The sequence below is a fragment of the Antechinus flavipes genome, chromosome 6 (assembly GCF_016432865.1).
Source record: "Antechinus flavipes isolate AdamAnt ecotype Samford, QLD, Australia chromosome 6, AdamAnt_v2, whole genome shotgun sequence".
NCBI classification, from domain to species: domain Eukaryota; kingdom Metazoa; phylum Chordata; class Mammalia; order Dasyuromorphia; family Dasyuridae; genus Antechinus; species Antechinus flavipes.
The window spans coordinates 204514715-204539635 of record NC_067403.1 but is presented as its reverse complement, the minus strand read 5'-3'; the positions used below and the strand labels follow the sequence as shown (position 1 = coordinate 204539635).

The 24921-nt window shown below is 36.2% G+C and overlaps 1 protein-coding gene across 3 annotated transcripts in view; it reads left to right on the top strand.

Annotated features, from left to right (window-relative positions):
- GTF2H1 (general transcription factor IIH subunit 1) overlaps positions 1–15021 on the top strand; it is a 32134-nt gene extending 17113 nt beyond the window's left edge. For all 3 annotated transcript variants that reach the window (XM_051966525.1, XM_051966524.1, XM_051966527.1), the window contains exons 4-15: positions 633–798; positions 1712–1805; positions 3982–4131; positions 4240–4319; positions 6754–6884; positions 6995–7082; positions 7761–7849; positions 8301–8418; positions 10012–10102; positions 10491–10606; positions 12667–12759; positions 13845–15021. In XM_051966525.1, coding sequence (XP_051822485.1) covers positions 633–798; positions 1712–1805; positions 3982–4131; positions 4240–4319; positions 6754–6884; positions 6995–7082; positions 7761–7849; positions 8301–8418; positions 10012–10102; positions 10491–10606; positions 12667–12759; positions 13845–13931 — 1303 coding nt within the window. In that variant the 3' untranslated portion in view covers positions 13932–15021. The remainder of the gene's footprint in view (positions 1–632; positions 799–1711; positions 1806–3981; positions 4132–4239; positions 4320–6753; positions 6885–6994; positions 7083–7760; positions 7850–8300; positions 8419–10011; positions 10103–10490; positions 10607–12666; positions 12760–13844) is intronic.
- Positions 15022–24921: the final 9900 nt, after the last annotated feature.

Sequence of the window (24921 nt, the reverse complement as noted above, 5' to 3'; positions counted from 1 at the left end):
ACTCCCAATTTATAAATGATGAAAGTGACACAAAGAAGTTAAGTAGTTTGCCAAACATATACATCCTGTTACTGGTAAAGTTAAAAGTGGAATTCATGTCTCCTGATTCCTAGGACCATAGAGTTTACTTAGGATACCAGTCCTTTTATTTAAGGAAATAGAAAGGAATCATATCTAAAGGGAAAGTGAGATGAATTCCCACTTTATATATCAGGAAAAAAATATCAGCACATCTAGTCTTCCAGTGTTTTGCCCAACAAGTAAACTACAGAAATAAGATGAGGGTTGGAAGAGATTAGATTGCCTCAAGATTTGAATTTAAATTAAAAATCACTATAATTCTTAAGCTGTCAATATGTATGTCTACTCTTCCTGAGAAAAATTTATGCTGCAAATTTCTCCCCTTCCCACCATCTGAGGCAATATTGTTCCATTATTACCACACCCACCTTTAGCCTAAATATGCCCTTCTAAAATGCTTTTCTACTTGATTATTTAAAAAAAATTTAAAGAGGTCCATAATGTTGATTTTTTAGATCAGTTCAGGATTGTATTTTGTTGCTTGTTTTTGAAACTTGAATGACACATTATTCTAGAAAGTTCAATTTTTATTTAATATATTCTATCACCAGAATGCTGCAAGAAGATCCTGTTTTGTTTCAGCTTTATAAAGACCTGGTTGTGAGTCAGGTGATCAGTGCTGAGGAATTCTGGGCCAATCGTTTAAGCATGAATGCTGTGGATAGCCCTGCAGCATCCAATCACAAGCAGGATGTGGGCATTTCTGCAGCATTTCTGGTATGTGATCTGACTTTTATTCTCAGACTTCTAAAGAAAGAAAAATTGAAAATTATGTGCCTGATAGAGGTCTTTGGTATTTTCTGGCAAGCGTAAAATGCTTTTTTGAATTTAAATTTCTTTATGTTCTCAGGTCTGTTAAAATAATATTGCATATTAAACATGTTTATTTTGACTTCTGTTTTTGTCATTTGTGCTTTGTGCTCCTTAGACTAACTCTGAATAAGTAGGCAATGCTCAACTTATTAAGGATTCTGGTTCTAAGGCTATCTGAGCTTTAAACAGAGCAGTCTGACTTACATAAGTAGTCTTTGTTTCCCCTTTGTTTTATTTTATGGCCTCACCTATTCCTAAGGGTGTTTTTTATCTTAATTAAAATTCATTATAAAATTAAGAGGAATGTAACATAGTAGATGGGAGAGCTGACCTCAAGACTCATCCATACTCATTTTGTGATCCTGAGAAAGTCACTTGATATCTGGTGCCCAGGCAACTGTAGATGGCAAGGCAGTGCTTCACCTGGGAGTTTCCTCTATCATTAAGTGATAATTTAATTTGTTAAATTAATTAACATTGGTTTAATTAATTGTTTATATCATTTTGAAGGTAAATGAGGCTCCCAGAACAAAATATTCAGCAGTTGTCTGCCCTTTGCCACCCTTCAACTTATTCATTTTGCTGCATTGCAAAATTTCCTAGAAATAAAATTTTTCTAAGCTTGGCTGTTGGGCATATGAACCAGACCTTTGGGGCCCTAACAGTAACAGAGAAAAAGACCAGAGAGAACAGCAACCCAAATGGTTGAAAAAGCCTAATAACAATTTTGTTCTTTGCACCCAGTGTTTGGTTAGCCCTCAAATGGCATTCTCCCTGTATCATTTCAATTGATTTCTATTTATGCTCTTTCTCTTAGGCTGATGTCCGCCCCCAAACAGATGGTTGTAATGGCCTAAGATATAATTTAACTTCTGATATCATTGAGTCCATATTTAGGACCTATCCAGCAGGTAAGAAATTACTATTGGGGTATGCAGTGCATCTTTGAAAGATAGCTCCCCATTATTGCTGTTACTTCATTTGTTGAAGAGCCTTTCTTTTCATCTTTTTAGAGTTTGTTTTCTTTAGCTAAACTTAGTTTGATCAGATTAGGTTTCTCAGAAGATTGAAAGGATTTTTTTTTTTTTTTAAGATTTACAAAGTGAATCACATCACCCAAATCCAAAGCATTTTCTTTCATTTAGAATTATATATTCACAATATTTTTGTACTGCTTTATCATCATGTTTGGGTTAGATTCTATGTAGTTAGTCTTATTTACAGTTTTAGATGAGACTGTAAAATAAGATTTTAAGGGACATTAAGGTACTACCTATCTGTCTTACTGGTTGTACTCAGTTTCCAGGATCACAATCCCTATATTGCCACTATCTTGGGGCTGTACCCAGATCTATCCTGAATCTTCTCTTTTTTTAATTGTCTTTCTTGATGATTTCAAACCCCTTGAATACAACTGCCCTCTCTAATCAAATGCCCCCTGAATCCACATACCTACCCTTGATCCCCTGCATAACAGGCTTCCTTCTCATCTGCCTCCTAGGCTTAGCCACACAGGCATCCCAGAGAAACTCATCATGTCCAAACAGCTCTTCATCTTCCCCTCTTGATTTCCTGCTTTAGTCAAGGGCCCTGCCACTGTCCAAGTCACCAAGCCCCAGATTCTTTCCCCACTGACAATGGACAATCAGCAGTTGCCAGATCTGCTCATTTCTGCCATAGAGCATCTCCTACACATGCCCTTCCCTCCACAAGTTCTACAGCCACCCAGGTTCGTCTGCCTCCTGCCCTCTCCAGAGGGTTGTCCCAGTGTCCTTCCGATGGATCTCCCTCCCTCCTCACCTCTCAGACTGCAGCTCTAGCCGTGCACAGCCTTCACAAACTGCCTTCTCTGACTTACTGAATACTGTCTTGACTGCATCAAACTCGCCCTTCTTACTGTTTGCCATATAGAACATTCTATGTCCTATTTCCCCTTGTAAGCTATTTCTGTGCCTCAAGTGTTCTCCTCCTGTTCCTCTGCATCTAGAACTTCTAACTCCCTTCAAGACCTCTTCCCAATTCTCCTACTTGTCAGTGATTCTTTCTCCCTCCCAGAAATATTACAAATTTCTTTTACTCTTTTATACTTGTTTATCAATGTTCAAGTGTTTCCTCCCTCCTCCCCCCTTTCTGAGAGTAGAAACTATTAGTTTTTGTATCATTTGTATTTAGTACAGCATAGTACAGCTTATGTTGGTCCTTAATGTATGCTTGTTGAATTAAATAGAAGGCTCCCTTGTATAGATAGGTCTGTCTATACAAGCCTGTCTTTTTTTTTAAAAAAAAAATAACTTTTTATTGACAGAACCCATGCCAAGGTAATTTTTTACAGCATTATCCCTTGCATTCACTTCTGTTCCGATTTTTCCCCTCCCTTCCTCCACCCCCTCCCCCAGATGACAAGCAGTCCTTTACATGTTGAATAGGTTACAGTATATCCTGGATACAATATACATGTGCAGAACCGAACAGTTCTCTTATTGCACAGGGAGAATTAGATTCAGAAGGTATAAGTAACCCGCGAAGAAAAACAAAAATGCAAGCAGTTTATATTCATTTCCCAGTGTTCTTTCTTTGGGTGTAGCTGCTTCTGTCCATCCTTGATCAATTGAAACTGAATTAGCTCTCTTTATTAAAGAGATCCACTTCCATCAGAATACATCCTCAAACAGTATCGTTGTTGAGGTATATAATGATCTCCTGGTTCTGCTCATTTCACTTAGCATCAGTTCATGTAAGTCTCACCAATCCTCTCTGTATTCATCCTGCTGGTCATTTCTTACAGAACAATATATACAAGCCTGTCTTGACAGGCTAGAAACCATTATTCCTAATTCTCCCCTTTGGAATCATACCATTTAAGTCTGGTCCCTTTTTCTGTGTTAGGGCCCTTCATACATTTTTAAGAATTATCATACCCAATTTGAATCTTTTGTTCTTAATACATTATTCCTGGCCTTATTATTAGTCTCTTTTGAGAGCTTAATAATATAAATTAGTTTTGATTTGTTTTACTTTTAAATAGTGTCTAGATTCTCTATAGCTTTTTTCATTATACAGCTTTATCTGTTTTGTGTTTTCCTACAGTGAAAATGAAATATGCAGAAAACGTTCCACATAACATGACAGAAAAAGAGTTCTGGACACGATTTTTTCAATCCCATTATTTTCATAGGGATCGGCTTAACACAGGGTCAAAAGATCTCTTTGCTGAATGTGCCAAAATGGATGAAAAGGGTGAGTGGTCTTGTTATATCCTTGTCAGCATTTTGATGTAGATTAAGTGTTATTTGTTTCTAAAATGATGTGAATTAGCACAACTTAAAGTTTTATTTGATTTTCTAGGTTTAAAAACAATGGTATCACTAGGAGTGAAAAACCCTCTACTAGATTTGACAGCACTGGAGGATAAATCATTAGATGAGGTAAGGAGAAATTGAATATTTTTATTAGGGAAGAACAGAATCCCAAATTATACCGTTTTGAAGCAATCTAAGGTAGATATTCTTAACTATGGAGCCCACAGATTGGTATCTGGTATTAGGGGACCTGAACTTGAATGGAATGTATAATTGATACATTGTTTGCTTTCTCAATGAGTGGCTGAGGGAGAAAATTTGGACCTCAAAATTCGGGGGAGAGTTTAAAAAAAAAAAAAAGATTAAGAGCCCATAATCTCAGGTATCACCAATTACAGTGACAAAATGGTATGTGCTTTTTACTGCATAATTCCCATTTCAGTTTAACAAACACTTCATGAATACCCTGTTTTACAATGAACATAGAAATGGCAGTAAGATGACATGCTCAGAAATAAATATTCAGAATGTATAAGTCCATAAGTTGTGGAAAGTACCATAGTGATAGTGGAAAGGGAAGAATCACTTTTGGCTTGTGAGAGGAGGAAAGATGGAATTGAGGGAGAATATAAAACAAATAAGACATTGAGAAATATCTTTAATTCAGATGCTATATAACTTCATCAGTGTGTATATATATACACATCAATTCCCTCTATCACTCGGCAGACAATCTGTATGAATAACAGTGGCCAAAAACATCAGATAAAATTCCCAAAGTGTGGACCAACTTTCTAATGATAGGCCCCCTCCAAATATTCTCAGACCAGTTCCCAGATGACAGACAAAAAGCCATCAGCAGGCTATAAGAAATCATGAGAGTAGATAAGTCTTACTGTTCCCTAAGGGTTACCTGAAATGAGAAGTATCTTTGGTGACTCTCTTGTTGTGTGCTTTGTTACAATTTTTATGACATATGATCAGCATTGTTGTAATTAATTTCATCAATTTGTTCTTTTATTTGAAACTCTTCTTTCCTAGAAAGTGTAAAATGATATTCTAAAGTAATTTAGGTCATCCGTCTAATCTTAATTCTGTAATGCTTACAATAGAAACAATTAACATAAAAGTAAATCTCTATACTTGTGATTAGCTTATACCATCTGTGAACTAGGCAGAGTTTAAGTTCTCATGTGACAATATATGTGGTAAAAATGTTTTTTAAATAAATTAATTAAATTTGGTGTTAAGAGGTGGAAATAAATTGGGAAAATATTTTGCTAACAGTGAGTAATTCTGATTAATTTAAATTTGTTCAATTTAAAATCTAAGATTTTTGTTACATAACTTTAAAATAGGAATTCTATCACAATTCTTTGGTATTTAAAATATATACTATTTAGACCATTCTTGGAGGTCAATACCTTCGTAAAGCTGTGATAATGTGAGAATTCATTAGTCTATCAGATCACACACAGTATCTCAGATTTTTTCAGTATGATTCTTGTCCATGTTTTTCTATAAATACTAGACAGAACATAACACTCAGCACTAAAGCAGTAGTTCCTAACTTGACAAGCATTGAGGAGGGACTCTACAGATTTCCTGGAGGCCTGGGAAGTTATTACAATGTATATGGGAATCCCGTGGCAGGGATAGTAAAAGTAGATTTGAGGTTGGCGTTCATTGCTTCAAACAGACATCCATTCTCTTTTTCATGTATGTAGAAGAATAACTGCTGATTTCTCTTCTGAGGGCTGAAGGAGGGTCAATAAGCCAAGATATCAGACCTATGATTTCATTAATATAGGGAATTTAAAGAAATTCCATGTGTTATTGCTCTTCACCTCTTTAGTTTCAGGGCTATTCAAGAGATGTTGACTTGTCTAATAGCTTTGCATGAACGAATCCATGTTTTTCTGACTCTTGTGCCAGCCTTCTGTCTATTTCTAGCTCTCTACTGAATTGACAATTTTCTCATTATACATTAGTCAGTATTCAATAGTTTTTTCAGTTAATGCTTACTAATAATTTAGTTATTATTAATGGATGAAGGGTGCTCTATAAATTTTTAGACATTAAAAAGAATCTTATTATTAAATAAAATAAAATTTAAATTTAAAAAAAAAAAAAAGAACCTTGATTTTCAAAAAAAATATGGTAGTCCTTCTAGATTAGGAGAGGAGGGGAAAGGGAACTATTAAGATTTGGTTTTGTTTCTACATATTTCATAGGAACTATATGTAGTATTTAGTCTCTTATCCTTTATTCTCTTCCCTTTCTGATTCTAGCCTATCTTTTTCTGGCCCTACTCTTTAGTTTACTTAATGGATTTTATTTCATGTCTTAAGTGCAAAGTCTTCTGTAGGTAATATGCTGAACAATTAAATGATGAGGGAGAGAGGGCAGAACAATTTTAAGGATCAGTTATTCAACAATGTTCTTTTAAACAAGTGTGTTCTCCCAAAGATTAGCTATGATAGTTGATCAGAAGGAGCTTTATTTAAGAGTATGGAGGAAAACCCTATATTTATTTATAACTTCTTATTGTTCTTTACAGGGTTATGGGGTTTCCCCTGTGCCATCTACTTCCAACTCTTCAAAATCCATAAAGGAGAATAGCAATGCAGCAATCATCAAAAGATTTAACCATCATAGTGCTATGGTCCTGGCAGCAGGTCTCAGGAAACAGTTAAGTTTTAATGTGTACAGAAGAGTTGTAGTTGGAATCTTGAAGCTATTTCCATGTTTTCTCTTATCCTGTGCATTTTAATATGTATATATCTTTTTCCCTCTTTAAGTGAAGCACAAAATGATCACAACAATGAAAACAGCAGCACAGATGGGAACTCTCGGGATTCAGACTTTTTTCAACCACCAGTCAAAAGGGTAAGGTATGAGACTGTTGCTTGGAAGCAGATTCAGTCTTCCTTCAATCCCTCTTTTTATTCATTACACTTTCTCTTCTTCCTTGATACCCATAAATTTTTAGCTGAAAGGGACAAGTTCCAAATGTCATTTTATTGAAGAAAAAACTAAAAACCATGAGGGTTATCAAATGTACAAGGTCACAAATCCTGAAGTAAACATAAAAACAAAAAACAAAGACTGGAAAATAACCTAATAACTCTATGAATAGAATTATAATTTCTTTCACAACATCCAGGCAGAACTAAATTGGAGCAAACTATGGGGCCTACTGGTAGATGAGTACTTTTTTGAGATACTACCCTTTGGTGGGGGAAGGGGTCTTGATAGTGTATTGGGGCAGTAGTGTTTGGTCCTAAAGGACTCCTTAGGGAATTATTGCAGTCCTGCTCTTGAGCAGGAAAAAAAAATGTGATAACTAAACAATATGGTACCAAAAAGTGCTTTCAAAATGTCTCTTATTTAAATATTTTCTGAAATATATTTAATGCTCTATAATGTATTATCATGAGTCTTATAATTCCAGTAGTACTTTTTATTGGGTATATTTATTTAAAGATAAATGTAGAGAAAGATTATATGAGGCTTATCCTAGATGGCTATTAGCAAATAATTTCAAAAGTTTATAAATCATTCCAGGTGAAGTTACAGGAATCCATTGAATATGAAGACTTGGGAAAAAATAATAGCATAAAAACAATTGCACTAAGCTTGAAGAAGTCAGATAGGTGAGTTCATTTTCAAGTTAAAATATATATCATATAAGTGTGAATGTTTTGTTAATCAGTTATATGCAGAATGATTCTACCCTGAATTCTTTCTAGAATGGTGTCCATATTTTGGCCAGTTACTATTATTGATAAAGTTACTGTTTTTAGCAAAACTTCCCTTGCACAATTTTACATCTTAACTGAAAAGATTTACTTGCAAACCCCAGCTTATATCTTAATTGAAAAGATTAACCCCAGCTTACATCTTGTGATCTAAAGGGGCAATGAATTGAATTCTCTGTCAATGTGTTGCTTTCTTGAATATGTTGTGAAGAAGAGAGTAATTTTACTAAAATGCCTCATATTTCTGCAACATCAGGATTACCATATAGTAACTTCTGACATAGTTGAAAGACAAAACCTTTCAAACTGAGCTATATTAACTTTTTCCTCCATCTTCAATCTTCAGGTATTATCATGGCCCAACTCCAATTCAGTCCCTCCAATATGCAACAAGTCAGGATATTATCAATTCTTTTCAGAGTATTAAGCAAGAGATGGAAACTTACACACCCCAACTAACTCAGGTAAGTAACTCCAGATGGTAACTATTTACATTTTTTTCCCTATCTTAACTTAGAAAACTGTCCATCTGGAGATAGATATTGAAGATATACATATGTACATACAGACACATAAACATATATAAACATACATATGATCTTAATGGAAAAATTAGACTGAAAATTTCCCAGAGAGGGAGTTATGCTTTGAATATAGATATAGACACAATAGAATATAGATAATGAAGAGAGTTTTTAACATTTATTTTTGTAAGATTTTGAGTTCCATATGTTTTCTCCCTTCCTCCTTTATCTCCCTCCTTTGCAAGGCAGTCATCAGTCTGATATAGATTATACAAGTACAATCATTTTTAACATTTCCATATTAATCATGTTATTTAAAAAAAAAAAAAAAGTCAGGACTTAAGGGGAAAACCATAAGGAAAAAAAGGTGAAAATAGTAAATGATTGCATTTCTATTGAATTAGTTGCTCTTTTTAGCTGCCCTCAAAAGAACAAAATTGTTAAGAGTCTGTTTGCTTAGTCTCTTTCATTCTCTGTTGCTCATTCTACTTTACCAGAAGCAAAGTTTAAAGTAATTGGGCAAAATAATTTCACTTATTACACAAGAAGGGCCCCATTTAAATAGCAGGATTCTCCTAGATCTTCCTAAGTCCTTAGTGACTACTCTAGTGTTTTAGGCATTCTCCTTCTAGTCTTAGAATAAGGCAATGGTGCTCATCCTTGAACATTGGAGAAGCATGGAGCCTCTTTAGAATATTAGGATATGAAATGTATCAAGCCTTGAGGTGGATGAATAAATCTTAGCTGCTTTTTCTGTTCCTTCTGAACTGAACATTTTTACTTTTATTTTTCCGTTTCACTATGTCTGAAGTAACTAAAAAATTCTAAAGGACAAGTTTTTTATTTTATTAAAGCTTTTTATTTTTCAAAACATATGCATAGATAATTCTGCAACATTAAACCTTGCAAAATCTTATATTCCAGTTTTTCCACCCTTCTCACCTAGATGGCAAGTAATCCAATATATGTTAAACATGATAGAAATATATGTTAAATCCAATGTATGCTTATATATTTATACAATTATCTTGCTATGTAAGAAAACTCAAATCAAACCAGAAAAGAAAATGATGAAGAAAATTTTATTGTCAGCAAACAACAACAAAAAGAGTGAGAATGCTATATTGTGAATCACACTCAGTTCCCACAGTCCTCTCTCTGGGTGTAGATGGCTCTTTTGATCACAAGACCATTGGAACTGGTCTGAATCATCTCATTGTTGGAAAGAGCCACGTCCATCAGAATTGATCATCATAAAATCTTGCTGTTGCCTTGTATAATGATCTCCTTCATTTCACTTAACATCAGTTCATATAAGTCTTTCCAGATGTCTCTGAAATCATCCTATTGAGTGTTTCTTGTAGAACAGTAATATTCCATAACATTCATATACCATAATTTATTCAACCATTCTCAAACTAATGATTTCACTCAGTTTCCAGCTTCTTACCACTACCAAAAGGGCTGCCACAAACATTTTTCACATGTGGGTCCCTTTCCCTCTAAAGGACAAGTTTTTTTCTTGTTCTCCAGGTTCTTTCAAGTGGTGCTGCAAGTAGTACCATCACAGCCCTTTCTCCTGGAGGAGCACTTATGCAGGGAGGACCACAGCAAGCCATAAACCGTATGTGTGTCATAGGTGTTCGGCTGGTGTCACTGGGGGGAAAAAAGTCTGGCAGTGGAGTGGAAGGGGGAACTTTTACTTTATAAAAGCTCATAAGGCTTTGTTCATTCAAATGCAAGCTTTGTATTCATAAGCTAACATAATGTTGTAACCATTAACATTTTTTTTAATCTGTCCCATGAAGACAGAAGAAAATAAGGTTAACATGAAATTTTACTTTTATCACTTATAATTATCTCCAAGAGGAAATTTTAAGCTATGGAAGTCTGTTAAGATCTTAAAGGAATGATTCTGCATAGTATTAGAATGCAAAGACTTTTCTTGTGTATTCTGTATATAGAGCAGACAGGGGACTTGGATTTCAAAAGATCTTGACTTTTTCTTTCAGAGATGGTGCCAAATGACATTCAATCAGAACTCAAACACTTGTATGTGGCTGTAGGGGAGCTGCTGAGGCATTTCTGGTCCTGTTTTCCAGTTAACACACCATTCCTAGAAGAAAAGGTGAGGACAGAGAAATTCTATTCAACTGGTGCACCGTGGCTTAGGAAGTGATGATTCTGAATCAGATATATATTCTTAATGGGATGAATTTAAAATTTTACCTTAATTCAAGCTTGCTGGTTCTGAGTCCCTCTTCTATTTAAGGTGTGTTGACCTAGGACCCAAAATCCCATCGATGCAATTATTTAAATTCAGAGGGATACCAGTAACTATAAACAACAGTCAGAATAATAAGGTAACTTAGTTTTAAAGGTACAGTGACTGAATTCACCAATATGAGGCCTTGAGCATACTTTGGGGAAGAGAAAATGAATCTCCAGGGGTAGAGAGACACCAGGAAACAGTTCCCCCCTTTTAAAGTTCAGTGCTTCAGATGTATTTAACATACAGTCATTAAACATCTATTAGTGTTGACCATTTATTAGGTGGGAACAAAGTATAGAAGACTCTTGGCCCCCTCTCCTATGGATCTTGTTCAGAGTGGTAAAAGGGAAAAGAAAGCAAAAGGTTTCAACAAGAGAAGGAGAGGATCCATCAGCTAGGAAGAGAAGGTTAGTTAAGAAAAGCCTTGCAGGTCATTGTAGTTCTTTGTGCAACTTTTGCTCAGAAGACAGGTGTGATATCAGCTTGTATTAGCATTCAGACTAGGCAGGAATCTGCTCCTTGCTAATCAGAAAAGGAGATTATTCCTTCCTTGTATAAGATCTATAGTCGGTGGCTCAAGGTGTTGTAAATGATAGTCACTGGGGATACAGAGACAAAGCTGATTTCATCTCAAGGAGCTGTATTCTGTAAAGAAATGTGAAAGAAATGGGCAGACAGTGGTACCTGGAAGAGGAAATAGGGGGTCTCGTGGAGAAAAGAGATGGTATCTGAGGAGAACCTTGGACGGAGCTAGTCATTTTGCAAGTTGGGAGCTAGGGGCCTGCCCCAGGCATCAGCAGATAGAATGAATGTCAGGTACAGCAGCCAGTGAGTCTGGTTTGTAGCTTAGTGTGCAAAGGAGCAAAATGTGCCATAAAACCTCGGAATGTCATAAGGTAGAACCAGATTTAGGAGAGCCTTTAATGCAAAATAGGTTTGTTGTGACCTAAGGGCAAAAGGAACTTGTAATACTTCTTAAATGGAAGAACTCCCCCACAGCCCTGTGCTTTAGTCAGCAGAGACAGGAAAATCAGTTATCCAAAAACAGCTGACCTGAGGGTGACATATAATTAGCTAGGAGGTACCAAATAACCAAATAGGAAAGAAAAAAACCTAGGGAACTCACTACTCAACTTTAGCAATAAGAATTTTGAGGTGATCAACACAGAATGTACTCTAGGATATGAGGGTGGGGGTGACTAATGAGTGTTAAAGATTTGCATCAAGTGCAGGCTGGTTGTCCTATCTCCATAGAATGGTAGAAGGGCTAGAGGAATTCAATTTAGCAGGAAAATGAAATGTTTCGGGGTGGGGAGGGGGGAAGAGAATGGGAATGGGGAAAGTATTTCAAGGAGTAGCCTAAGAAAAAAGAGATAATGAGAGAAGGGAGGCTTAATCTGTCAGGAGATTAGAAGATGGGAAAATGTAACAATAAAAGAAAGGGGAAAGAACTGCAAAATGCTTAGGTCCTTTGATTTGTGTTTGTCTTGGTTTCCTCATTCATAAAATTAGGATAATAGCACCTACCTCTCTGGATAATTTTGAGGATTTAAATGAAGTACAAAGTAAGCACTATGAATGTTGTTCCCTAAAACAAAGCTTCTTCATTTATTCTATAAATATTTTAACATCAGATACCTACTTGTGCCAGCTGATGTGCTGGGAATACAAGTCAAAAGAAAACCATTTCTGTCTGCCAGGAGGTCATATTTTATTGGGAGAAACATGAAGGCAAAACAGACAAAGTCACTAGAAGATCATTTCAGATGTTGGGAGGAACATATCGCCATGGTTCTGGATTGGGGATGTGTCAAAGGCAAGGCTTGATCCAGATCTTTTCTGATGAAAAGGCCAACTGTAGCTTCTAACCTCATGCAGCACTACCTCTCATTGTGTCTTTACTCATTTTTTTTCAGGTAGTGAGGATGAAGAGTAATTTGGAACGATTCCAAGCTACTAAGCTCTGCCCATTCCAAGAAAAAATTCGGAGACAGTATTTAAGCACAAATGTAAGAAAACAGCTGGTTTTTAGCATCATTTTCTGTGTACAGTAAAATACTTAGATTGTATTTGATTTTATATTAATGAGTAGACGTTCTGGTTTTCTTTTTTAGTTAGCCAAGTTTATTTATCAAATAATGGGTTGAGAATTATAGATGGTAAAACTTTCTTTAAAGTGTTTCCCCAAAAGACAAAAAAAGTGATCTAAGAAACTGAGCAAGTTAAGATTGTGTCAACAGTTCCTCACAAGTAAGACTTCACAATACAGCTTTTTATAAGCAGGTGGTTTCTGATGCTAACAGCAGATACCAAAATTTTTTTATCCAAAAAGAAAATCATTTTCATTCCCTTTAATCTGATAAGTATTATCTGTCTCTTTGAACTTCCAAAAAGTTGTTGCTTTTTAATCAGAAAAGTTTTTGACCCCTTAAACTTAAATGATATAGGAGAACTCTTCTTAACTTACAAGCAGCAAAAGTGGAAAACCATCAGCTTCCAGATTTGACTGAAATAAATCCTTTCACTTCATGATAGGCATTACAAGCCAGACATCTAAGTGATTTCTTTTGTCAGCCTGTCCCTTTGCATGCATTTGGTCTGGAGCTAGTCACCGACATACAAGAAGACTGTCGCCTCTTACCCACAAACACATGAAACATTGTGACACACACACAAGACAGAATTTCTGGCCAACTCTCAGGACCATAGTGCCCCATACCCTCCCCTAGGTAACTAAATCAAGCCTTGGGTCAAGTAATCCAGAGATAAACCTACTAGGATTCAGCCCAGAAGCGGAGCAGTCCCCTTCTTACCAAAGCAGCTACGAACCCCAAGATCCTGATCCACAATTATCTTGTGTAACTCTAGACACCCTCCATCTCCCTACCTAGGCAGGACACCCAGTCTGGCTCCATCAGCCTAATGTCTGATGATCCTTCGCGCTTTGTATGTGGCTTCATGCTTACACCCAGGATGCTTGGTTGTTCCCTGGGTCAGTCAGCAGTCAAGGGTAACGATGAGCATAGGTCGTGGGATGTCAGCAGAAGCACTGCCAACTTCCCTGGTGTGGTCAAAGTGTTTGGCTGTTTTTCAGTTGGTAAGTCACATAGAGGAGATGCTGCAGACGGCCTACAATAAACTGCACACCTGGCAGTCCCGGCGCCTGCTGAAGAAGACGTGAAGGAGCCCTGGGATGCTCTCTGCAGCAATTGTGGGAACACACCCTGAGCAGCTCACGCATCACCCAGACGATGCTGCAGGGACGTCTGCAGCCACTGGACTTGGGAGCTGACGCTATTGAACTTGCACATTCTGGAGTGAAAGGAGCTGTGGTTAAACTTGAAAACTGGGAGGTAAATTAAGGCAGAACCAAAATGAGCTGAATTGCAAAAAATATATATATTTTAAAAAGACACTGTTTACTGCAGTTACTCAGGAACTGCTTTTGATTTGCATTAAGAGCTGCTTTCAGAAATAAAAAGTAACTTTTAAAAGGGTGAATTGATAAAATCTGAATTTTTTTTTTTTTAGTCTAACTTTTTTTTTTTTGTAAGTATATGGCACAGGGTAGAAATTAAATGTTGTTGGGGTTTTTTTTCCTCCACTGGATCCTCACGTTTTATTGGATTCTGTTTGTACTTTACTGAAACAGGTTGAAAAAGGAGTATTTTAAATAAAGCAGAGAGAAGCTGTCGCTCTAACCATCAGGAGACAGTTGTGGTCAGAGGCATCTTCTGCTCTGTGTTTCCTACGGAAATGAGAAGCAATAGAATTGCACTGAGCGCTTATTTGTGGTTTGGGGTCCTGGAATGACACAAGGGGAACAGTTTTGCAGAAAGTCTTGAATTTTTTATGCAAAGTTTTTTCAAGAGACAATGGAGCTGCATGTTTTTGTTTGAGTGCACATATGCACTGCTGATGTTTTTTTAAGATGGCATGTGCTTTGAGGAAACTGCTTTTTTAAGAGTTTAAAGATCTTACAAGTGAAGAGAACTATAAAAATCATTTACTTATTTTCGCTTCTCTAAGAGAAAGTTTTTCTCCAGTCTCTACCTGACATACTATTTTTGGCGATTCGATAATCATTGCATAGAGTGGAAAGCGTGTGAATGCAAAAAAAAAAAAAAAAAAAAAGTTAGATATGATATTGTATCTGGAATCTGTGCCATATTTTGTTCCTAATAGGATCAACTCACTGTTTATCTAAGACTTAGCTGTCTTGTATTAAAAAATTATACAAAAAGTAAACCCGTTTTATACATACTGTTTAACTGGCACATTCTGTGTTTTTTTTTTTCATTGTGTCTGGTTCTTCCTATCTGGTCGTGCAGTGGGCGGGGCCGCTTGGGATTTTGAATTTGAAGCCACATTGCAATGTCATACACAGGGCACAAGAGAAAACTGTATTCAGTACTTGAATAGGAGAAATAATAGGGAAAGGTCATCAAAACTCCTAAGGAACAATCAGTGTTAGACCTCGATGGGATTGCAATTTTTTTTGAAGTTCATATGTTTCATCAAATGGTATCCCTGAATTTCAGTCAGCTTCAATATGCTAACTCAGGAGGCTTAATTGTAGTTCTTTGGAATGTTACCATTAGCACCCTCCAGCAGAGACTAGGTACCCATTTTGAATAAGGCAGTTATATTGCCAAAGAATTGGATTCTTTCTTTATTACCAGACCACAAGAATATCAAATGATTCAAAAAATTTTTAATAATAGCTTTTTATTTTCAAAATACATGCAAAGATAGTTTTTGACATTCACCCTTGCAGAATCCTTATGTCTCAATTTTTTTTCTCTCCCTTCCCCCACCTCTTCCCTTAGATAGCAAGCAATCCAATATATATCGTTACAGTCTTTTTATATATATTTCCTCCTTTATCATGCTGCACAAGAAAAATCAAATTTTTTTGATCTCTGATCCATAAGTAAAAAAATGAGAGAAAAACAAAAAGCAAGTTAACAACAAAAAAGGTGAAAATGCTATGTTATGATCACATTCAGTCCCCATGATCCTCTTTCTGGATATAGATGGCACTGTCCATCACAAATCTCTCGTAATTGGCCTGAATCACCTCATTGTTGAAGAGAACCACATCCATCACAGTTGATCATCGTATAATCTTGCTGTTGCCATGTACCATTATCTTCTGGTTCTGCTCATTTCCCTCAGCATCAGTTCACGTAAGTCTCTCCGGCCTCTCTGAAATCATTCTCCTGGTCATTTCTTACAGAACAATAATATCCCATAGCATTCATATACCATATCTTATTCAGCCATTCTCCAATTGATGGGCACCCACTCAGTTTTCAATTTCTTTCCACTACAAAAAGGGCTGCCACAAACATTTTTGCACATGTGGGTCCTTTTCCCTTTTTTATGACCTTTTTGGGATACAGACCCAGTAGGGACACTGCTATGATCCAAAATTTCTTCAACCCAGAATTTGCCTTCGTGCTACTCTCAAGCTGACTGAGGTTGATCTTTGTTCTAAGGTTTAGGCTTTTTATAAGTTTCTGCTATATTTGATATTTATACAAAGAGAATGAAAAACAGACCTTGCCCTTAAGGCAATCACCAGGTGCTCCAGGAGGACACAAGTAAAGAATGTAATGATACTGGAACTGAAAGAGCAAGAAAAGGACATATTTTGAAGAAGTGGATCAGGCATGATTGGGGTGTATTTTCTAGCCCATTTTTGTTCAAGGCTAGTAATTTGCCCTTATTGACATAACCATCCCTTTTATGTAATTGACTTCCACCCCACTACCAGAGATTATAATATTAAGCTTTCACTGAGAAGTTTAGTATTTAGATTTTTAATCTGATATTTTCATCCACATAAAAACAAGATTTTTTTTTTGAAACACCAGTTTTACATAATTCAGTATGTTTCACATTAATTACATTGAATTAATTGAGCATTTATTAGGAGTTTATGGACTGGGCACTCTATAGTAACTGTGGAGACAACAGCAAAGGCTTTCTTTATTTCAATAAACGTAATTTTAGCAGCAGCTATTTTCACTGTTTACATATATAGGTATAGTCATAGCAATCTCAGAGAAGGCATAAGAAGCTAGAAATATCAGAGGTCTTTCACCAAAAGGTGGAGTTTAAACTGAGTCTCAGAGTTGAAGTGCAGTTTACTTTCCATGAATGAGAAATGGCTTATTATCTGCAAAATAGCAAGTTGTGCTGTATGGTTAAAGAATTGGAAAGGTATAGAGAAATAATGAGTAGGGAAAGTGTAAAGGTAAAAAGAATCTAGGCTCTAAAGACATTAGAATTACACATAGGGGCTTATATTTAATACTAGAAGCGTTAGGGAACCACTGGAAGGATGATAGACTAGTGCTTTAGAGTAGAGCATGGATGTGAATGGGGAGAGACATGAATAAGTGAATTCAATTATAAGATCATATTCAGATCATTAATGCTTCCTCTGTCAAGTAATAGGTAATACATACTCCTCTTATGTGTCGGTTCCCTGGAATCGTGTCAGAAGACATCAATTGAGCAATGTCCTTTCCTTCTAGGGAAAGATAAATTAGACAGTCCCTGTGCCCGAGCTTACACCATAATAGGAAAACTGGCATCATTATTCATTTTGGGTTTTTTTAATTTCAATTGCATTATATTTTTCCAAATATGTGTGAAGATAGTTTTCAGCATTCATTTTTATAAGATTTTTGTGTTCCAAATTTTTCTCCTTACCTCTCTCCTCCCCAAGACATCAAACAGTCTGATTTAGGTTGAATATGTGCAATCCTTTTAAACAGAATTCCATATTTGTCATGTTTTGCAAGAAAAAGCTAGCCAAAGAGGGGAAAAAAACACAAGGGAGTAGCAGGGGAAGGTGGAAACACTCATCTTTAATCCACATTGTCTCTATAGTTCTCTCTCTAGATGTGATTGGCATTTTCCATCCCAGTTCTATTGGAATTGCCTTTGAATTACTGCATTATTGAGAAGAGCTAAGTCCATCACAGTTGATCACCATATGATCTTATTCCTATGACACTTAATTCTAATATAATTTCACTGAAGTCTTAATTCCTCCCCAAGAAGTAGAAGGAACTCTGGCTCTTATAGATAGGTGATACATGTCATTGTAAACTATAATAGGGTTTTTTAACTGACATATCTGGATATGGATCTAAATTCAGCTGAAGACCATTTTCCTACGCAAAACCTCATTACCACATGAGGAAGGCTAGTCTGTCGGAAGTGTAAGTAATAGGCTATGTGGAAAGCATTAAGTGGAAAATAATATGAGGAAGAAGATCACTTGTAGCTTCAGAATGCCCAATGTTAAAATGGGTGGTAAGGAAATCAAAATAGCCTCACATTTCACATTAGCAAAATGCTGATTGTTTCCAGTAGCACTAGAGGGCGCAAGTAGACCAGCGGTTGATTATTCGGGAATGGGAAGGAGTCAGTGTAGACAATGGACACACACCTGCTTTCATGCTATTTTAAAGAAATTTTTTGCCCTGATCAGAACACATCTGAAGTATTTGATATGTTTCTAGATTTCATATTTAAGGATAAATATTAATAAGCAGTTAGAATCAATGACCAGAAAAGTGTGGACTCAAAACTGCAAGATTCTAGACTTAAAGCTGGAAGAAATCTTAATTAAATCTTAAGAAGCCATCAAGTGATATTTCCTCATTTTTACAGCCAAAGAAACTGAGACACAAGAGTTGAGTGTTTGTCCAGTGTCACAAAGCTAAGAATTAACCTACCTAGACCAACCAGATGCAAACTCAAATCTTAAGGCGTTCTAAGTCTTAGTCACTAAACAATCTGCCTGCTTCATGTCATGGGAAGATGGATTGAAGGCCAAGTACTTTGTGGAGAAAGAAATCTTAAATTAACAGTAACCCTAAGAAAAAATACTCCATATCATTAATATTTAGAGAAATGCATATCAAAGCAATTTTGAGATTCTACTTCCTATCATTAGATGGCCAAAAGTGACAACAGAAAATGGTTTGTTGGTGTGATGGTGGAAAATGACACATTGATTATTGATTGAGCTGTGGATTGGTCCAGCCATCCTGGAAAGTACTATGCTGAAAAGTTACTGGACTGCCTTATGACCCAGCTTTAACACTGCTAAACCTAATAAAGCTAAACCACCCCTAGAGCTCAGAGAAAGAGGTAATGGATCCACATATACAAAAATATATGCTATTTTCAAGTAGCCAAAAAATAAACTAAGAGGTCCTCCCAATAAATGGTTTAACAAATTGCAATACAATAAGTTCCTATAAAGAAATTGTTATCACCGCACATGAAATAATCAATACTTATGGACTCTGATACATAGTTAATAGAGCAGAAATAGAACAATTCATATGACAAAACAAAGACTTCAAGACTCTAATTCAATATACCAATAAATAGAGGAAGGAAAAACAAGTTTACAGGTAGGTAACCTTATGAGAAACCTAAATAAACAAAACCATTCCAAAGACATTTAAGTGTGAAACTAGAAAAAACAGATAATGGGGGGGGGGGAATATTATCCTTACATCATTTTTGTGCCCTTTAATAAGTTTAGTCATCAAGCTTTCTACATGTTAATCACAGCAGTGACTAGTCAACAGGAATCAGGAGCTTTCCACAAGTTAACCAAGTGCAAAAGGATGCAGATGAGATTTTCTTTTACACGGCAGCTTCCAAGGTACAAAGGGCAAGATTGGCGGGAGGGGCAGTGAAGCAAGTCTCTATCCCTATCTCTTAACACAAGTTAATAAACACTTAAATAGCAAACTAAACCTACATAGTATAAATCTTATCAATTATAATCAACAAAACATGAATGTTATCAATGCTTAGTCAAACTTGTCTTATCCTAACAGCATTAACATATCAAAAACTACTTAAACTTAATCCTAATTCACTTACACTATCATTAATACTCATTAAATTACAATGAGCTGAATAGTGCTCAAATTGAGCTAGGTGTACCAATTATCACAAAAATGATGTAAGGACGAATTAAATTTGAAAATCTTAACAGCATAGTACAGTAAATAAGACTATAGAATTCATAGGAACCCTAAATTTAAATCCTAACTCTTAAACACTTAACTTTTGTTCAACTTTAAAATGGAAAGCAATATTGCTTTAATTACGTGCCTTACAAGCCTATTGTGAGGAAAATTCCTTGCACACTTTTAAGAGCTTTAAAAATATTATACCATTAATATTTCAGGGATCTATAATTTCATCTCTGAATAATCCAGTCACTAATTCAAAGCTTAATATCTTGATAAGCAAGGCTATGACTGAAAATTGCCCACCAATCAACTCAATGACAAACCTTTCTTCATTAATCTGGACCTCAGACAATAGACATCCCCTCACAAAGGTCATATTTTAAATTTTTCCAGCTTGAAAGGACCTGCTGGAGTTTAGGTCTCACTGGAATAACTTTTAAGAGACGGGATCATAAGTGTACGGAGACATTGGGGTAGAACTGTTTCCCCTCGGAGTCAGCTTCTGACTTAGTACATTTTTTTTAATAATAGCTTTTTATTTTTAAAATATGCAAACATGATAATTGTGGTAATATATATATAGAAGAATTGCACATGTTTAACATAGATTATCTGCCATCTAGGGGAGACGGTGAGGGGAAGGGAGGAATAAAAAATTTGGAATACAAGGCTTTGCAAGAGTGAGTGCTGAAAATGCAATTTTTTGAGCTTTTTATTTTCAAAATATATTCATAGTTTTCATCTGACAAAATTGTGTATTTCAATACGATTTCCCAATGGCCATCTCATTCTGGAGTTTCCCTTAGCACCTGGGTTCGTATTGTTCGTATTGAGCTGCATTTTGTTTTTGTTTCATTTTGGGGTTTTTGCATTTTGAGGCAATTGGGCCAAGTGATCTGCCCAGAGTCACACAGTTTTTAATGTCTAAGACTGGATTTAAACTCATCCTCCTGATTTCAAGGCCAGTGATTTATTTATTGGCTGCCATTTAACTGCCCTTGAGGCCTTCATTTTGGAGAAAGACCTAGGCAGGGCATAACCATCATTCTCTTCTACCTTTGCAGGTACACCATACCTCTTTTTTTTTCCACCCAGCACCCATTAGTGCCTGGAACATTGTAAGAACCTAATAAATACTTAATTGCTTTGCCTTGATAATTAGAATTTATCTATGCTTACATAAAATGCTTCCTTGGAGCTATCCGATAGTGCAGTGGATTAACACTTCCTAGCTGTGTGTGACCCTGGGCACTTAACCACAATTGCCTCTCAAAAAAATATAACCACAGTTGCCTCTCAAAAAAAAAAAAAAATATATATATATATATATATACATATATATATATATATATATACATATATATATATATATAAAATGTTTCCTGCATCATTCGTGACAGGTGATAGCCATTAAGTGCCATTAGGTGATTTAAGTGAGGGAGGGCTATGCAAGCCCTCACTTTCCCTCCAGAGCCATGTGGGTCCAGTGGCCAGAGATAGATCAGTATGACTGGAGATAACTGGATGAAATGGGAGATCTTGGTCTGTGATTAAGACTAGGTAGCAATCAAGGGTAAGAATCTCACCTAGTCAAAAAGGACAAAACAAAAAACAAAAAAACTAAATGAATAAATCTGAGAGGAAGGTCCTCAAGGTTTCCGGCCAAAGCAGAAACGATTGCAATTTGCATTCAGAGTCAATTGGAACCCAAACAATGACGAAAAATGGCCATTAGAACCACATAAAAGAGCTTTGGATTGATACTACCAGCATAAAACGATTTTATCTGCCCAAAATCCAGCATCTCCCTAAACTTCATTTACACTTTACTTTTGATGGAGTTAAACCTTGCCTTTTTAGAGAGGTATGAGCTCACTGGTTGTGATCAGGGCAGGATCAGTCACACATACTGGGTCCTTCTTTCCCTCCAGTTTTTGGCTATGGTGCCAAATTGACAATTTTTTTAAATACAGATACAAAGTTGTAATTTCTTCCCCACTAACACCCCTCATTTGTGACCATACCAGCTTCCTTGAGATGTACTGAGAAAGAGCTGCTGGAAGCTCTGTAGCAATGCTAGCTTTTATTACTGTTAAGGTTGCTGTTATTGAATTAATTTTGAAAAAATATTGTTCAAAAAGAGTCAACATGTGGATATGCTCCTAAACAGCTCTTCATTGGCCATTACCTCTGGACTTTGGTGATAATAATTTGGGCAAAAAAATTACTTTTGGGGGTACAGGTTATTTGTTCATTGTATGCATCTCACAAAAAAAATATTGCTCAGATTTTTTTGTTGTTGTTGTGTCTGTAAACCCCCATTTGGGATTTTCTTGGCAAAGATACTGCAGTGCATTTCCTTCTCAGTTCATTTTATAGATGAATAAACTGAGGCAAACAAGGTTAAGTGACTTGCTCAGGATCACGCAGCTGGGAAGTTTCTGGGGCCAGATTTGAACTCAAGAAGAGGAGTCTTCCTAACTCCAGGCCTGGTACAATATCCACTATGTCATCTTGCTGCCCTTTTGAAAAGATGGGCCAGTGTTTTCCTGGGAAAAGTGGAGTCAATAAAAGAGTTTAGCAATTTCCCAAAGATAATACAACCCACTACTTTCTACATATATTTGATAACATCCTGGTCGCTTTTTCCATCTTTATTCTCTTAGTGACATTTCTAAATAAATTATATATTTATGTAAATATATAAATACCTTGGGGACTTTAGGGTTCTCTGTCCTTGATGGACAAAAGAGAAGTTGAAATGATTTGGGCAAATCTTTTCCAATTTTCTTCAGTGTGTAGTACTATTTTCATCTGTGCTTATCCTTGGATAACTGTGATTCTAATTATGCACTTCACTATGATTCTGCTACCTTCTCATCCAGAAACTTCCCTTATCCCCTGTGTTCTTACCCCTAAATGTCCTCCTCTCCCCCTTTTTCCCATTGGTCAGTTCCCTCTGGGGCCTCCATTTGAGTGATGGAGTTCAGACAGACTTTGCCTCCATCCCTCTGTACTTAGACCATCCCCTACACAAACATACACACACACACACACACACACAGCTTAATAGATGTTTTCTGCCTGCTGTTGGATATCTTGTCAGGCTTTCTTTAACCTGTATTGTGTCTTACTTTTCTTTATTAGATGATACTGTTCAAATTTTGTAGACATCTCTGTTTGGCAAATAAGTCAGATGTTTACTTATTTGTGTCTTCCTGAGTTGTTTTGATCCTACAAAAATTTATATTGTTCAAACTTAGAAACAGGTCAAGAACATCCTTATTAAAAACAGAAGGAATTAGACTTTCATAGACAATTTTTTACACAATAAACTGAAAAGCAGAGATGGAAATTCAGCAAAATAAAAGTTTCAAAGCTTCCTCTCCAACGAGGTGTTTCCTACATTTATATTGAGATATTATAGTTCCTCCTAGATGTGTCCACAGACACTTGTAATCCCCTGATTACTGGTATCAAGCAATGCATAACAAGGGGATTAAATACATGCTAAACAAAAGTCTTTACCAGCTTCACAGTGTCCTGCACTAAGGCCAAATGAAACAGATTCTACACAAAGGGTGAAGTCCTCCAGGAGGAGATTGGTTACATAAAGGCCTCTTCCATACTGTAGACAGTCAAACTTCAGAAACAGTGAAGTGGTGCAGTGTGAATAGGGTGAGTCATGGAGTCAGGAATATCCAAATTTAAATCCTGCTTCAGACATTAGTAGGATTACCCTAGCCATGCTAGAGAAAGGTGGGGGAAAGGAGGTCAAAAAACTTGGAACACAAGGTTTGCAAGAGTGAATGTTGAAAACTATCTTTGCATGTATTTTGAAAATCAAAAGCTGTTATTTAAAAGGGAAAAAAAAAAAAAGGATTACCTTAGATAGGTCATTTTGTTTCCATTAGCCTTAGTTTTTTTCATCTATAAATTAGGCATATCTGATAAATGAAAAGTCAGAGCGACGAAGGTTCTAGTTAATTAATATTTTATTCATTATAGCTGTCAAGTAATAAAATGAGGTCAGCGGCACTCTTAGAAACCAAAGGGAAATCTTGATGGCCTGTTGAAAAATCTAAATATCCTTGGAAGTGTGTTTTTCTCAATGAGCAAAACTCAACTCTGATTGGTTGACATGTAATGAAAATGAAAATTCTAATAATAGATTTGCTCATTCTAATAAGGAGCCAGCAAACAATTTTGATTAAGTTACTCTTATGTAATATTTTTCTCTAAAATATAATATTCTCTTATTGGGGTTCTTGGGGTCTCTGGAGGCAGCCTTCCTTTCAGTTCAGTAATCACCCCCAAATACATACAGGTATTAAAGTCCAAATCCTTTATTGTCTCCTTCAAAATCCTTCACTTGGGGCTCAGCTAGTTTTCTGGAGGTCTTCTGGATCTTGGTTTCAGTGTTTTCCACAAGACAGCCTTCCACTACCTTTCTTTCTTAGTTCTCCCAGACTCCCTTCTCTGGCTTCTGAATCTCCCGGACTTCCAAAAGGTTTGTACTTCAGTCTCCAGCCACAACAAAGGTGGACGATGGAATAAATCTGTCTCAGCCTCCAAGAGCTTCTAGTGCGATTGTCTCTTTTGGCCCTGACAGCTCCTCCTTATATGTTCCACACTGAGTATACACCAATTATTATATCACTAGGAAACCATTATTTATTATAGGATTAAATCAATGCTAAACCAAATTTAACCACTGTCTCCTCAATTCCACTTAGCACCTTGTTTCAAATTCTGGCCCAAAGTACTCTTGGACAAAAAGACATCCCTATTCAGACTTCCCAACTTCAGGCGGTCTTCAACAGTGATTCTCTAAGTGTAGTCTAGAGAATTGGGGAAGTGGGGGTTGAATCCTTTTCAGAGGGTCAACAAATTCAAAATAATTATTTCTAATATGGTAAATAGATATAAATATAACCCACATAAACAAAGACTCTTTGGACAGATCCTAAATAATTTTTAACAGTACAAAGGGATACTGAGAAGAAAAAATTGAGAAACACTGGTCTGGACAAAATGATCTACCTACCAGAAAGAGAAAAGTTGAACATTGGGCCTGACTTACCTAAATTAAATTCTCTTTACATTTTAATAAGAACTAAGCTTTCTGAGTTGAGCGGGGTCTTACCCAAG